The sequence below is a fragment of the Physella acuta genome, unplaced genomic scaffold (assembly GCF_028476545.2).
Source record: "Physella acuta isolate Inbredline_101_S28 unplaced genomic scaffold, ASM2847654v3 ptg000073l, whole genome shotgun sequence".
Taxonomy (NCBI): Eukaryota; Metazoa; Mollusca; class Gastropoda; family Physidae; genus Physella; species Physella acuta.
This window is the reverse complement of record NW_026731593.1, coordinates 112,672-130,201: the sequence shown is the minus strand read 5'-3', so window position 1 is coordinate 130,201 and position 17,530 is coordinate 112,672. Positions and strand designations below refer to the sequence as shown.

Sequence of the window (17,530 nt, the reverse complement as noted above, 5' to 3'; positions counted from 1 at the left end):
TTTACAAGAATAGTAACTGTACGGAAGTCAATGATACTAATACCAACACATAATAAAATTAAATGCAAACAGTAATACTTAAAGTAAAATCGTTTATTTTATGTTAAAAAGAAAGAGAAAGCAAAACAATATTAAAATAAATCACACATATAAACCTACATTTGTACTTTCTAGTGTACAAACAGGAAATATTTTAATCGTTCCGAACAAATGAACACATATTTTGACAATTTTCGCCGTTTTACACCTTCTGTATGGTAGGAACTATAAAGGATGCATTGAATTTGATTAAAAAACAAATATTGATTTTGACTAAATTTTAGATCTTACTTTCTTCTGTAACGAACTAGATTTTGCAATTTTGTTGGTGTCTGCTGTGTGTAAGTAAATAGGATAACATGAGAATCGTTTCAGTTGAGTTTTTCAGTTGATGAAATTTTATATAAAGGTTTTACATCAAATTCGTGGTTTTATATAAAAAAAAATTGCATGTTCAGCTAAACGGATATGGTACTTAATCTTCTTCCAGTTAAAAGAAACCGGGAGTGATCTCCCCTAACTTTTCTCGAATATTCTTATAAAACATTACGGTGGTTGGCAACGCGGGATGTAGACATGATTTTTAATCCATTTTTAATACTTAAACTTTTTATAATAGAATACAATCTCGTATACAAAAAGAATTGCGCACCATACTTTTGTGTGAAATTTCGTTTATCTATCTGAAACAGTACTCAAGTTATAGCCTTTTAAAAAACTAAAAGTAGAATAAGTCCCACTTTAGGTTATCGGAAATCGCTGATAAGTTAATACAGAACTACAAATTTGATATAATACTTATATATGATATTTCATCAACCTAGCTGTAACTGTACTCACGTTATCGTGTTTACAGACACACATCGACACACAAACACACAAGGACAGAACTGCAAAACCCACTTTTCTGACTCGAATACTCATAAAACACCCGATTTAAATTAGTCCCCTATACTACGTGTGTGATGAAGTACTGAGGTATAAAACGGTAAAAACTGTCAAAATGTTATGTGATTTTTATGCATTACTTCCTTTATACTGTGTATACCAGAAAGTAATAGAGAGCATGTTAGTCTCAGAGTTAAACGTGAGGGTGGAAAAAAGGGAGGGATGTCATCCGTCTCTGTACAATAGTTCTCCCCTGTCTCCCATAATCATTGTAGTTGACAAAGTTTATTAATGTATCAATACATTAATTTTACTATTTAAAAAAAAGAAGTCTTCTACTTCTTCTTCGTTCTTAATTTTTAGTGTTGGAAGGGATCGAGCCATATCTGCCAGAGGGTTTGAACACGAGACTTTTTTTCGAATTATCAACCATGAGCTTTTGTCGACTCGACCACGCATCCATCACAATTAAAGATATGTGCCAACTGGTTATGCGCCATCTTCCTCATTGACTCAGATTTCAGCCTGCTTTTCTTTTTGGATTTGCTTCCATAGCCTTTGTCCAACCAAGAACAAACTACAAAGCAGCAGTTGTCTCTTCTAGAAGAGTGGCTGTCCCTAGCTAACGAGCCTCATCTGCCCGAGGGTTCGAACTCGAGAGTTTTCGGTTTAGCAACCATGAGCTTTACCGACTCGACCACGCCAACCCCCTAAAAAAGAAGTAATAATGATAATAATTATAACTATTGTCTGAAATTGATATTCAGTCGCATCTTTACAAAAAAAACCGACTTTTGCACACCTAAGCTAAAATTATAGAAAAAAACTGTTTTGCTTCCATTTGACAGCACCGGTGTTGAATGAGGAAATTAAATTTCATGTTTTTTATTTCTTACAATTTTTAAACGCAGTAGGCTTCATTTAATATATTTTTATACAAATATTCTTATACAAGCAATATACAGGGCCTATAGCTTACTGTTTTCTATATATTTATAGTTCAGATCTTATATCTCTTTTGCTTAGTTAACAATAAAAGTTTAATTATTATCTTTAATATTTATCAGTGAATGGTAAGTTACAGTTAACGTTACGTTTTTTTTTTCATTTTTAACGAAAGAAAATAAATTTAAAAATGATAACTATTAAATACAGTAGTTTACGAAAAACACATTAAAAGTAAAATATTTAAAATTATTTAGTCTACTTTTATGGAAGCAGCTAAAATATAAACTAATAATTATTTTACTTGTATAGTTATATCAAATGTTGCACTTACATGAAGATTAAATACATCCCCTCTCGTTTATAGCCTCTCCCTGAATTCTAAAACTTTTCCTTTTTTGAAGTTAACAAAAAAAAAGCTATCGAGATTCCCATTTTAATTTCTACACGTAGACTGTTTTAAATAAGTAATTTCTACTTCAGTCGTTGATCACTTCCTCGAAATCTATTTCCCGTTAGGCCTAGTGAAAAAAAAACTTAAGTAGGTTTAAAAACCCCATGTGGAGATGCGTTATAAAACACGGCTCTTATAAATAAAATTTAAAAAATACATAACTATTGTAACAAAAACCCAGTGTATATATGATTCTGTTTTTAAAAGGCAATCAAAAAAAAAAAGGAAAGTGAAAAATTAAACAATATAAATAAAACTGTATAAGCTTTAATTGGTACTAATGTTTAAAAAAATTAACAATAAAACGAATTTGCTGTCATCAATAAAACCTTTTATTTATAAAATATGTTACATATTTTATAAGCAAAAAATAATATTTAATATAAAAAACTAATGTTTCCAATTTTTTTCGGAAATTGTAATTTCTTATTATTTTTTTAAACTAATTTGTTAGTAATGGAGTCGACACCACATACGTCTTAAAATATGATATAACCCTAAAGTTAGATAGCGATCTCTAACAATATTCTGACCCTTCATAGTCTGTAGTCGACTCGCAGTAAAAAATCCAATTAGCAGTGATACTTTTTTCTCCTTGTTCCTCTAGCTAAGCGAGCGTTTAGCTCTTGTAATTTGTTCTGATGTCTTCCCTTTTATTGTTTGAATTTAGTATTGTCTAATTAGATTAAAAATGATACACTCTTACTTTGTCATTTAACAGTATGGTATCTGAAAATTTTAATTCTTCTTTTTTCTTCTTCGTTCTTAATTATTAGTGTTGAAGGGGATCGAGATTTATCTGCCAGTGGGTTTGAACTCGAGACTTTGTTCAACCATGAGCTTTTTGCCGACTCGACCACGCCTCCAACACAATTAAGCGTTACGTGTCAACTGGTTATGCGCCATTGAGGCCATTGACTCCGATTTCAGCCTGCTTTTCTTTTTTGGATTTGCTTCCATAGCCTTTGTCCAACCAAGAACAAACTACAAGGCAGCAGTTGTTTAATTTTGGAGTTGTCTCTCCTAGAAGAGTGGCTGTCCCCAGCTACGAGCCTCATCTGCCCGAGGGTTCGAACTCGAGACTTTTTCGGTTTAGCAACCATGAGCTTTACCGACTTTAATTGACATCGCTGCTTTAGAAAATGGTTATAATCGAGATTCACGGACTGCAATAAAACCATAAAAAATAAAAATAAACACACATAAAAATGCAGCCTTATAACAATTTGACCTATTTACATATTCCAGACGTTCGTTTAAAACAAAAGAATTTTAACTTTAAAATAGCCATTGGGCCTGCACTTTATAAACTCTTTTCCAATACTAATGAAAAAGTAATATATATTTGCGTTAGATAAGGAAAGTACATTTATGTTTACCTGTATTATTTAAAAAGAACCAAAATGTATTTACTTTAGTACTTACACGTAATACATTTTAAAATTGTAAATCTATAATTTCAGATGATTTGCAGTTTCTAAGTTTATATTCAATGATGGATTTTGAATATGACAGTTCTCAAACTATTCTGAAAAACACAGAAAAACTTTTGTTGGATAATATTTTTTTGGATTTTACTGTCAAGGTTGATGACGTTTCTCTGCAATGTCACCGTATTTTTCTGGCAGCGTCGTCACATTTCTTCAGAGCACTTTTAATGAGTGACATGAAGGAGGCTAAAGAGGGTTGTGTAACGATCAATGGGATTTCTCTTAAAACATTTCAACACATTTTGAAGTCAATGTATACTGGAAAAGTTCCTCTCACGACAGATAATTTTATAGACATATGGCAGGCAGCAGATCAACTACAGATAGACTTTATTGTTACACACTGTGAGGATTTCGCTACAAAGGCCATTTCTGTTGAAAACATTGAAAGCGTTATTAATACAGCTAAAGCTTTTAAATCCGAAAAAGTGTTGGATGCTTTAAAATCTTTTATGTTAAATAACTTTCGCATACTTATGAACGACAAGCCTATAATGGAGCTTGAAGTCAAAGATTTTAATGAATTGATTGATTCTCGGGATCTAAAAGTAGAAAATGAAGACTGGGTCATACAAACAGTGCTAAAGTGGGTTGATTACTGGCCTAAAGAAAAATGCATTGTTGAATATGAACACGTTTACACTGAAATAGAACATAACACTTCAAAAGAAAATAGTTCTATTAAACAATCTGGCAAAAGTCTTACCGCAGCCCATAAACAAACGTTGAATAAAATAAATCAGAATGAGAGAACTCAAGCCTTGACAACATTATTGAAGTCAGTGAGGACGTGTCTTGTGAGTACACCACTTCTAAAAGATCTGCTAAAACATCGATTGATAATCAATAACACTGAAGCTAGAGATATTTTGATTGATGCTGTATTGTATAAGACAACACATTATAACCACGGCCAATGGCGAACAAGTGCCATACATCGAGCCTTTAGTGAATGGGAGCATTACGGTGTTGTATATGTAATAAACACAATTTTTAATTGCATAAATGCATGCGAAGAAAAGTTTTACAAATTTGCAAGCTGTAGCGATATATCTCTGGACGTAACTTTAGTTGTGTTCGACTCCTATCTGTACGCCAGTGGTGTTAAAGACGTCTCTCAAACAAACAGCTGTCTGTATATTTTTTGTAGAAATGTTTGGAACAAAATCACTGAGATACCAGGACGTCAGCTAATTTTAGTGCCATATGAACAGAGTATCTTTATTCTAAGCAAATGCTCTACTGAAATATATCAACTATTCCCTAAAAGCAGTAAACTAAAAGTTGAAGAATTTACCAAGCTTCCAGAGACAATTAAATTACAACAGGCTGTACATTATCAGGGGAAGGTACTGATTTTCAGTTCTGTTACCGTGAGTGGTGAAGAGAAGACAGCAGTTCATCAGCTGGACATTCTAACAAACAAATTAACAGAATTAGAACAATTGAATGGACCAGCAGAGCAGATAATAAGTTTCAATGATGACAACAATACTTACGTATTACAAACAGTTGGAGATTTGTGGAGCTTAAACTATTCAGCTGAAAAAGTCACATTCATATCGTTGGGAAGGTTGTGGACTATTAGGAGAAATCTGTACGGTGCAATGACATATAGGAAAAAATTGATTGTCTTAGGTTCTGACCCAACGAAAGAGCCTGCTGATCAAAAAAGGCTGCCTTCGTTTAAAGAGTACTTTAACAGCATAACATACTTGGGGATTAATGTACCATGTTCAAATTTTATACCAGTTACACTACCGAAAGATGAAATGGCTTCTTTCAAAAAAATAATTACAAATTAGTGCTCTTGCATTTTGTAAAGTGATTGGCAGAAGGGTTGGGGCTGGGTTTTTTTTTATGGCTGTTGGTAAATTTATTCAGTCTTTTTGTTTCATTACTTTCCAAAGATTTACTTACTAATTTGTGCACTCGATGCATATGGAGTAAACTAAGAGCTGTCTGAATTGGTGAAATTTAAATAAACATTAATGCTTTATTTACATGCAGGGGGGGCTAAAATTACTTTTATATTTATATAAAGTACAAACACTTTTAAAGAATCACACGTTGTGATTATTCATTTATTATTACTTTTAACAAAAGTATAGGCCTAATTTTAAAAAAAAACACAACCTGATCAATATATTCCAGGTTTCAAAAGTGTAGTAATGCAAAGCAAATTAAGTACTCGAACATTGATGCAAAATTCGTACGGAAAAAGTATATAGGTCGCATGCTCACAATTTTATGTTTCCGAAAAACGTTTATGTTTTGGGATTAGTATTTGGCTGTCGTTTATCTGCCATAAAGAAATGCGCACAATAGGGAGAGGTGGCCATAAAAAAAATAAAGTTGCTCCATTTTAATCATGTAACACTGCAAGAAGATGCTGTCAGTCCAGGGGGGAACTGATGTCTTTTCGTGATGTAACAATACTTATTAGGTATTCAATTCAAACGCTAAATAATCTAAGTACGTTTTGGTGTGTTTCGTTGTTTTATAAATTTTCTAATTTTGGTGGTTAGTTTAAAATACATTTATAGAGTTCTACTGCAATGCTGGTAGTATTTCAAAGTTGTTTTAACTCGTATTGTTAAAAATTGATAACAGCGTTTAAATGTTAGTACTGGTAATTACTTTTATTATTAGAATGTATAGAGTAGGACAGGTAGGTGAATGACACCATTCAGAGAGTGAATAAATTGTAGGGCAGAACGATGATACTGAATACAAATGTAAAATTGCTGAAGTGGGTGGGTCACACTCCAAGTTATTACATCGGGTGACATGACATCCGACATAGTGTCCACTGTTACAGAATAACGATTTTATTTTTGATATTTTAAATCAAGTATACTTTTTTTGATACTTTTAATTTACCGTTCAATAAAGTTTACACTATGTATTTGATTAAATACCACAAGCGTTTTGTTATACTGTGTAATATTTATATTTCACTTTAAGTACCGTTACGCTTTGCGAGTGTTTGCTATGTTGTATTAAAAACTATAATAATACTCTCTCTTACATGATACTGTTCCGATATTTTAATTATGTAAATTTTTAATTATATCTTATGAGGGTCGTAACCAGGGTTAGTGAAGTAAAAACAAGTGGTTTTCTGTTTAAGGTCTGACTCTAATGTTTATTGTATTTGTCAAACAATCCGTGAAAATGTGGAACCGCAGGTTGTGTGTAGGTGTATTTTAAGAATGACGTGCTGTTGGTGTTTTTAAGGTAGCATTATGTAGTGCTCTTTTATTTTTCTATAACATTTTATAAACAAGCATTCATATGGCTATAAATACAAGTAATCTAGACAACTTATAAGAGTCAAAGCATTTAGCGAGGACGAATAATTGCACTTGCTATAAGGCATAAGGTTTGTAAGTATGTCAACAACCTCTCTTTCTTGTACTTGCTAGCTAGTATATTTCAAACCAATTGTTGCTTTCTTTTTAATCTAATTGGTAAATAAACCGGGAGTGATCTCCCCTAAACTTTCTCGAATATTATTATATGAAACAACAGGCAATGGCAACTCGGAATATAGGCATGACTTTTAATCCATTTTAAATACTTAACCTTTTATAAATAGAATAAAATCTTGTAGAAAAAAGAATTGCACATCAAGTGAACGCCAAATAAAGATGTTCATAATAGTGCGGATTATTATTAGTACTTTATAAATTTACATGCGTTTTTTGAGAAATCGGAAATAGCGTAAATTAGTATTTCCGGTCAACGGAAATTACCTAAAATTTGATAGAAGGTAGAGTATTAGATCTTTTACTTACAAGTGAAATTTCATTTATCTATCTGAAATAGTACTTAAGTTATTGGCTTTTGAAATATTCAAAGTAGAAAAAGTACCACTTCCGTTTATCGGAAATTGCGCAAAAGTTTATACGGTTCTACGAATTTGATAAAATACTTATATATGAAATTTCATCAACCTAGCTTTAACGGTACTATAACGGTACTAAAGTTATCGTGTTTACACATAAACACAGACACACAGACATACGGACAGAATTGCAAAGTCCAGTTTGTCCGACTTGATAACGCATACAACGCCAAAATGTTTATATATTTGTATTTATAATTTTTACCTGATTAAAATAAGTCCGGTATACTCCGGATGTGATGAAGGACTGAGGTGTAATACGGTGAAAACTGTCAAAATTCCATGCTATTTTTGTGCACGATCACAAGACTTTCTCTATACTTCGTATATACGAGAAAGTAAAAATAAAAATAAAACGGAAAAATTACATCCACTATAGTTAATTTATTTAAACTAGCATACTACGGCAATGATAGAATACAATGTTCATATAATATTAATACCACAGGCCTAGTGGTATTTAATTTGATTCTATTATAAGTAAAAAAGGGTTTGAGTGCTCTTTCTATTACAAACTGAATATACTGAAAACACAAGAATAATTACTTAAAAAACAAACAATACGCAACCGAATATAATAACGAAAATCATCCATTAAAACAGGTAACACAGGTATTATTGTAAATACACTTTATTTGTAATCAAAACCGTACATTAAGAACTGCTTTGAGTTGTTACAAGTAAGAAATGCTCTAACCTGTTTAAAAGTTTAAAAGTATATAAATTCCTTTTTTGATATATATTACAACTAGATGGTAGCTATGAATAATACAAATGCGAATATAATGCTCATCTAGTTATTTAGAAACATTAAATAGTTTTAAGTGTTGTTGAAAATTTAAAAAATGTAAATAATTTAGTAATATAATTTCAATAATCTTGTTGCTATACCTTTTTTAAAAAAAAATATATTTGCTTAAATGGATGCTAAATATACATATGTATATATCACATTCAATCATTTTTGTTTAAAAAATATTAGCTTATATTTAAGTCAGGATAAAATATTTTATTATATTGTAGTTTTCGCTGAATACAATTACACTTTTTGAAGTTTGATTAAACCTTAAAATTAGGGAGACAAAAGCATCAATAGCTCTAAGATATGCAATGCCTAACATGCTACAAATGGTAACAAACAATCGATAAATAGATTGGTTGAAGTCGACACGTTTAATTTTCATTTTAAGTGATACAGCAGTTCTTACTTCAGTAAAAGTGTTGTAAATTGTCTCTATATGATATAATACCTAACCTATACACCTGTATTTACAAAAAAAATGTTATAGATAAATAGCACACAGAGATATATTACAAAGACGATCAGATATAATTTCCAACTAGGTTCAATTCTCCCATGTCCCCCATGATCATTCTAGTTGACAAAGTTTATTAATTTATCAATAAATTAGTTGTTTTTTTTAAATAAACCGGGAGTGATCTCCCCTAAACTTTCTCGAATATTCTGATATAACTTGGAATGTAGACATGATTTTTAAATTACTTAAACTTTTAAAAATAGAATAGAATCTCATAGAAAAAAGAATTGCGCACCAAGCGAACGCAAAAACAAAATGTGCATAATAGTGCGCAATATTATTAGTACTTAATAAATTTACATGCGTTTTTTGGTAAATCGAAAATAGCGTAAATTAGTACTTTCGGTCAACGGAAATTACTCAAAATTCGACAGTAGGTAGAGAATTAGATGTTTTACTTACATGTGAAATTTCATTTATCTATCTGAAATAGTACTCAAGTTATAGGCTTTTGAAAAGTTCAAAGTAGAAAAAGTACCACTTTCGGTTATCGAGAATCGCACAAAAGTTGATACGGATCTACGATTTTGATAAAATACTTATATATGAAATTTCATCAATCTAGCTGTATCGGTACTCAAGTTATCGTGTTTACACAGACACACACACACACACACACATACACACACACACAGACACACAGACATACGGACAAGATTGCAAAATTATGTTTTTCCGTATCAGTGAGATGTAAAAAGTCGAGATTTGTAAAAATCTCGATTTTTTTTTGCACGATTACAAGACTTTCTCTATAATTCGTATATACGAGGAAGTAAAATAAACCGGGAGTGATCTCCCCTAAACTTTCTCGAATAGTCTTATATAAAATAACAGGGGATGGGAACTCGGGCTATAGACATGATTTTTAATCCATTTTAAATACTTAAAGTTTTAAAAATAGAATAAAATCTCGTAGACAAATTACTTGCACACCAAGTGAACGCCAAATAAAAAAGCGCATAATGGTGCGCAATATTATTAGTACTTTTAAAATTTACATTAGTTTTTTGAGAAATCGGAAGTAGCGTAAAGTACTACTTCCAGTCAACGGAAATGACTCAAAATTTAATAGAAGGTAGAGAATTAGATCTTTTACTTACATGTGAAATTTCATTTATCTATCTGAAATAGTACTCAAGTTATAGGCTTTTGAAAAATTCAAAGTAGGAAAAGTACCACTTCCGGTTATCGGAAATCGCTCAAAAGTTGATACGGATCTACGATTTTGATTAAATACTTATATATGAAATTTCATCAACCTAGCTGTAACGGTACTCAAGTTATCGTGTTTACACACGGACAGACAGACACACAGACACACAGACACACAGACAGACACACAGACATACGGACAAGATTGCAAAATTGTGTTTTTCCGTATCAGTGAGGTGTGAAACGTCGAGATTTGTAAAAATCTCGATTTTTTTTTTTTGCACGATTACAAGACTTTCTCTATACTTCGTATATACGAGAAAGTAAAAAGGTGAAGACAATAACTATTGTCTAAAATTTATAGTCAGTGGCATCTTAACAAAAAACCGACTTTTGCACACCTAAGCTAAACCACTAGAAAAAAATTGTGTTGTTTCCATTTTTTCAGCACCCGTGTTGAATGAGGAAATTAAATTTCATGTTTTTATTTCTTACAATTTTTAAACGCAATAGGACTCATTAAATATCTTTTTATACAAATATTCTTAACAAGCAATATACAGTGCATATAGCTTACTGACTGCTATATATTTATAGTTCAGATCTTATATCTTATCTTATCTATTTGCTTAATTAACATTAAAGGTTAATTATTATATTTAATATTTATCACTGCAAGGTAAGTTACAGTTCAAACGGTTTTTTTCATTTTTAACGATAGAAAAACAATTATGCACATAAATAAATTAGTTTAATAAATGTATAACAAGTTAATATAGTAGTTTATGAAAAACACATTAAAAGTAATTTATTTAAAATTATTTAGTCTACTATTATGGAAGCTGCTAAAAATATAAACTAATAGTTATTTTACTTTTATAGATTTACCAAATGTTTTACTTAAATAAATATTACATACATCTCCCCCCCCCCTCCTCCCTTATAGCGACTCCCTGAATTCTAAAACTGTTCCTATATTGAAGTAGCAATAATAAAAAAAACGCTATTGAAATTCCCTTTTCAGTTACTACACGTAAACTGTTTAAAATTAGTAAATTCTACTCAAACGTTGATCACTTCCTCGCCTGCCCTTACATTTAGGCCTAGTTAGATGCATTTTATCAAAATTTTATGTCAAGGCCTTTATAAATAAAATTAATTAAAACATAAATATTGTAAAAAAAAAAACCAGAGTATATATGTTTTTGTTTTAAATAGGCAATAAAAAATACGAAAAAAAAATATAAATAATACGGTATAATAATAATCTTTTATTGGCACTAAAGTTTTTAAAATTCAACAATAAAACGAATTTGCTTTTATCAATAAAAGTTTTTCCTTTTAATATATGTTAGATATTTATTAAGCAACAAATAATATTTAATTAAAAAAAAAAGTTTCATATTTTTTTAAATTGTAAGTTTTTACATAATGTTTTTACTACTTCCTTAATAATTGAGTTGAAACCACATACAAATTAAATTATGATAAAAACCTACAGTAAGATTGCGATCTCTAACAGACAATTTTCTGACCCTTCATAGTCTGTAGTCGACTCGCAGTAAAAAAAAACAATCAGCAGTGATAATTTTTTCTCCTTGTTCCTCTAGCTAAGTGAGCGATTAGCTCTTGTAATTATTTGTCCTGATGTCTTCCCTTTTATTGTTTGAATTTAGTATTGTCTAATTAGGTTAAAAATGATATATTCTTACCTTATCAGTATGGTATCTGAAAATTTTAATCAACATCGCTGCTTTAGAAAACGGTTATAATCGAAATTCACGGACTGCAATAAATCCACAAAAATAAAAATAAACACACATACAAGCATTGTAAAAAAAATGAAATCGTAAACAATTTGACCTATTTACATTTGCCAGACTTTCGTTTAAAAAAAAAGAATATTAACTTTAAAATAGCCATTGGCCATTTTATAAACTCTTCTCCAGTACTAATCAAAAAGCAATATATATTTGCGCTTAGATAATGAAAGTACATTCATGTTTACCTGTATTAATGTAAAACATGTTATTTACTTTAGTACTTACAGGTAGTACATTTTAAAATTGTAAATCTATACTTGCAGATGATTTGCAGTTTCTAAGTTTTAATTCAATGATGGATTTTGAATATGACAGTTCTCAAACTGTTCTGAAAAACACAGAAAAACTTCTGTTGGATAATATTTTTTTGGATTTTACTGTCAAGGTTGATGACGTTTCTTTGCAATGTCACCGTATTTTTCTGGCAGCGTCGTCACATTTCTTCAGAGCACTTTTAATGACAGACATGAAGGAGGCTAAAGAGGGTTGTGTAACGATCAATGGGATTTCTCTTAAAACATTTCAACACATTTTGAAGTCAATGTATACTGGAAAAGTTTCTTTGACGAAAGATAATTTTATAGACATATGGCAGGCAGCAGATCAACTACAGATAGACTTTATTGTTACACACTGTGAGGATTTCGCTACAAAGGCCATTTCCGTTGAAAACTTTGAAAGCGTTTTGAATACAGCTAAAGCTTTTAAATCCGAAAAAGTGTTGAATGCTTCAAAATCTTTTATGTTAAATAACTTTGGCATACTTATGAACGACAAGTCTATAATGGAGCTCGTAGTTAAAGATTTCAATGAATTGATTGATTCTCGGGATCTAAAAGTAGAAAACGAAGACTGCGTCATACAATCAGTGCTAAATTGGGTGGAGTATGAACCAGAAGAAAAATACAATGGTGAAAAAGAAGACATTCTTACTGACATAAAACATAACACTTCAAAAGAAAATAGTTCTAATAATGAATCTGGTAAAAGTCTTACCGCAGTCCATAAACAAACGTTGAATAAAATAAATCAGAGAACTCAAGCCTTGACAACATTACTAAAGTCTGTGAGGACGTGTCTTGTGAGTACACCACTTCTTAAAGATCTGCTTAATCAGCAATTGATAATCAACAACACTGAAGCTAGAGATATTTTGATTGATGCTGTATTGTATAAGACAACACATTATAACCACGGACAATGGCGAACAAGTGCCATACATCGAGCCTGTAGTATATTGGAGCATTACGGTATTGTGTATATAATAAATAGTAAATTTAATTGTGTATGTGCATGTGAAGATGAGCTTTACCAATGTGTAAGCTGTAGCGATATACCTCTGGACGTAACTTTAGTTGTGTTTGACTCGTATCTATACGCTAGTGGTGTTAAAGACGAATCTCAAACAAACAGCTCTCTGTATGTTTTTTGTAGAAATGTTTGGAACAAAATCACTGAGATACCAGGACGGCAGTTAATTTTAGTGCCATATGAACAGAGTATCTTTATTCTAAGCAAATGCTCTACTGAAATATATCAAATATTCCCTAAATGGGGTAAACCAAAAGTTAAAGAATTTACAAAGCTACCAGACACAATAAAAGTACAACATGCTACAACTTATCAGAGGACGATTCTAATTTTCAGTTCTGTTACCGTCAACAATAAGGAGAAAACTGCAGTTCATCAACTGGACATTTTAACAAAAAAATTAACAGAGTTAGAACAATTGAATGGACCAGCTGAACAGATAATAAGTTTCAGTGATGACTACAATACTTACGTTTTACAAACTGTTGGAGATTTGTGTGTTATAAGCTATTCAGTTCAAAAATTCACATTCAAATTGTTGGGAAGGTTATGGGCTATTAAGAGAAAGTTGTACGGTGCAATGACATACAAGAAACAGTTGACTATCTTTGGTTCTGACCCCAACGAAGAGCCTGCTGAACAAAAACTGCTGTATTCGTTTAAAGAGTACTTTAACTGTATAATATACTGGGGAATTGATAAACCATGTTCAAATTTTATACCAGCTACTCTACCGAAAGATGGAATGGTGCCTTTCTGAAAATAAGTACCAAGTAATGTTATGAATGGTTATTGCGTTTTGGAAAGAGTTTGGGAGTGAGGTTAAGGGCTGTGTTTTTTAGGGTGGGTAAAGTTATTTAGTTATTTTTTTTTACGTTACAAAAGATTAACATTTTTACTTTTCTTATATTAGAACTGGATACATTTGGACTAAACAAATAGCACATTGATCAGGTGTAATTTAAGTAAATATTGCTTTTTTTAGGTGCAGCTGACCCTAAACCTACTTAGAGATGAACATTATTTTTTAGTGCTTTCAACACAGGTATAATATTTTTAAAATAAAGATTAAAATATTCCAGGCTGTAAACTGGAATAATGTAAAGAAAAACAAAATACTCGATCATTGATACTTTCAACTGGTCAACATTCATAGGACAAAAGGAATATTAATGGCATTCTCAGAATTTTACGTTAAAGAGAAGCGTCTACGTGTTGGGATTATTAGTTGGCTGTCGTACAGCTGCTGTAGAGACATGCGCACAACAGCGAGAGGCGACAATAGAAAATTTGTAGTCGCTCTAAATAATCATTTAACACTTCATGGAGGAGCGGTCCAGTGTGGGAATGATGGCTAATTGTGATGTAACAATACTTATTAAGTAGACCAACGCCAAAAGAATCTATGTATGTTTAGGTTTTTTTCATTTTTTTTATTTAAATATCTAATTTATCAGGATAGTTTTATATTGCTTTGATATATTTTGTCTTTTTTTTCAGTTTTATTTTTATTTTTAAGTGGTTAGCTTTAAATATATTTTTTACTAAGAGCAGGTTATATTTTAAATTTATTTTATCTCCTATTGTTGGTAATTGAAAATAGCGTTTAAAATGTTTATACTGGTGATGCGAATGATTAATTTTTTTGAAAAAAAAGAAGTGTTTTTGGGTTAATTCGTTTTATTGGGATTGTATAGAGTTGGATCAGTAGCGGAACTAAAATAAAGGGGCAGAGTGGTGACTCCAAATCGTAAATATAAAATTGTTAAAGAGGGGTCGAGGCGATATCCTTAGTTACTATATCGGATAAACCCGAGCTTGTCATTGCATTTTGAAATTTTTAATCAATTATACTTTGTTTTATACTTTGTTTTATACTTTTAATTTACCGTTCAATACATTTTACGCCATGTATTTGATCAAATACCACAAGTTTTGTTTTACATTGATTCTCATTTATATTTATCTTCTAGACATCTATATACTACTAAAAGTCAAGTTTGTTTACATGTTTGTGTATTTTTTATTTAATTTTTGTTGTTTTTTTGTTTGTCAGTTTGGGTTTTGAGAATTTTGAAAGTTGAATACGTTCCGCTTCCGGTAACCGGAAATCGCTGAAAAGTTACTACATAACAACACATTTGTTTGCACGATTACAATATATCCTATATACTTCGTATACAATTAAGTAAAAAAACGGAGTTTTGCACACCTAAATAAAACTTTAGAGAAAAAAGTATATCTCTTTCATTTAACAGCATCCGTGTTGAAGGAGGAAATTTTATTTCATGTTTTTATTTCTTACATTTTTAAAACGCTGTAGGCCTCATTGAATATCTTGTTATACAAAAAGTCTTATACAAGCAATACAGTGCTTATAGCTTACTAATTACTATATATTTATATTTCATATCTTATATCTCTTTGCTAAGTTACCAATAAAAGGTTATTTTCTTTTATATTTATCAGTGCAGGGTAAGTTACGGCTTAAATGTTTTTTTGTTCATTGTACTATAATAATTCCAACGACGAGTTGAACAAACGATTGTAAGATTCCACTAAATTCACGACCTAATCCTAAGACAACAAGAACAATTCGACCTAAACTTTTTTCTCGGCAACAACGATCCTACAGTTAAACTTCACATTGTTCATCCAGACTCCCTTCCACAACAACAGCATATGTTATGTTCGCGTTTATATTTGCATTATTTTCTGAGTTATTGTTTGCGTTTGTGTGTGTGTTGGAGTTTGTGTATTTGTTTGTGTTCACGTTTCTGTTTGTGTTTCTGTTTGGTTTTGATTGCGATTGATTGTAGTGAGAGTTATTTTATAGTTAAGGTTATTTGTGATATTCTCAATCGTCAGTATGTGATTATTGATACTTAACTGGAAAAGCAATATATTTCCTTAATTCTGGCAATGCCGGGTAGGCTATATGCCGCTTTATATACACACAAGTCACTGCCCTTTACAAATAACTTTTACCACAAACGCTAGTGCAGGGACTGGCAGGGAGGGGTAGTTTATAAAAAAAAATATAAAAACCCAATATGCCAATGAAGATTAAATTTGATTACACATGTATGCGGTCTAATAAAAAGTTATTCTTCTACTTTACCTTAATTCTTTTGTTAAAACAATAATGTTGTAAAATCGATGTTGTCTTTCAGATTCTGCTGGTCTTTTCATTTAATTAGCAGAGCAGATTTTCTTTTTAGATTTATATATTTTAAAAATTGCACTTATTGTTTCAAGTGTTACATAAATTGATCTTATTTTAAAAAGAGTCATTCCAATTTTAACAATGGGCAAAGTATATAAAAGTCCTATTGCATTACTAAATAATAATCATTAAAAAAGTTTTAAAAAACCCACGTTTTCTGATTGAACTAAAAAGTAGAAAATAAATGCTATAGGCCCTACATCACAATAATGCAAGCGATCACTCTACTATAAGCGATCAAAAACGTGGGGCGCCGAAGTAAAAGTTATATTACTATTGATTAGATAATACTATTGACTTTTATTAGGGAGCTTGTAGAGAGTCAACAGTATTAGAAACTGTAAGAAAATCACGGCGCCCCACGTTTTTGCTAGCTTATAGTAGAGTGATCGCTTGCATTATTGTGATGTAGGGCCTATAGCATTTATTTTCTACTTTTTAGTTCAATCAGAAAACGTGGGTTTTTTAAAACTTTTTTAATGATTATTATTTTCTACTTTTTAGTCTTTGTCTGTTTGTTTGCATTAAAATCTTGCTATCGATTTTATCTTTTCACTTTTTTTGGGTAAACGAAGACAACTCGTAAAAAGACAACTCGTAAAAAGACAACTCGTAAAAAGACAACTCGTAAAAAACTCGTTGTTTGAATACGTTACTGACTACAACACATAGATTTGAACCCGTGTCGAGTGGGATAGCAATCGTGTGCCCAACCACTCGACCATATCGTCTCCCCCAAACTGGCCTACCTCCTGTAAGTTTAAACTCGGTTCAAGCTAAATTCTCTGCCCCTAAGCCTGTGGCGACATGTGATCGTTCGCTTCACTGCGCGCGAGGTACGCGTCGCTGGTTTTTTTTCTAATGGCTAGCAGAGGAGAATTATATATATAGATTATATAGCGGTCTAAAATGCTCAATAAAATGTTTCCATTGATCAATTTAGTAATAATAACAATTGAATATTCAATGGTCA

General features: G+C 31.2%; 2 protein-coding genes across 2 annotated transcripts; both read left to right on the top strand.

The window, feature by feature from the left end:
* The first annotated feature begins 1,848 nt into the window (after positions 1 to 1,848).
* LOC131952798 (kelch-like protein 40a) lies at positions 1,849 to 5,711 on the top strand. Its single transcript, XM_059315651.1, has 2 exons — positions 1,849 to 2,000; positions 3,790 to 5,711. The coding sequence occupies exon 2, from the start codon at positions 3,819 to 3,821 to the stop codon at positions 5,619 to 5,621; it is 1,803 nt and encodes a 600-aa protein (XP_059171634.1). The 5' UTR covers positions 1,849 to 2,000; positions 3,790 to 3,818; the 3' UTR covers positions 5,622 to 5,711.
* Positions 5,712 to 10,820: 5,109 nt separating this feature from the next.
* Positions 10,821 to 15,214, top strand: LOC131952786 (calicin-like). The gene is made up of 2 exons (XM_059315626.1): positions 10,821 to 10,876; positions 12,284 to 15,214. The coding sequence occupies exon 2, from the start codon at positions 12,313 to 12,315 to the stop codon at positions 14,089 to 14,091; it is 1,779 nt and encodes a 592-aa protein (XP_059171609.1). The 5' UTR covers positions 10,821 to 10,876; positions 12,284 to 12,312; the 3' UTR covers positions 14,092 to 15,214.
* The last annotated feature ends 2,316 nt before the right edge of the window (positions 15,215 to 17,530 follow it).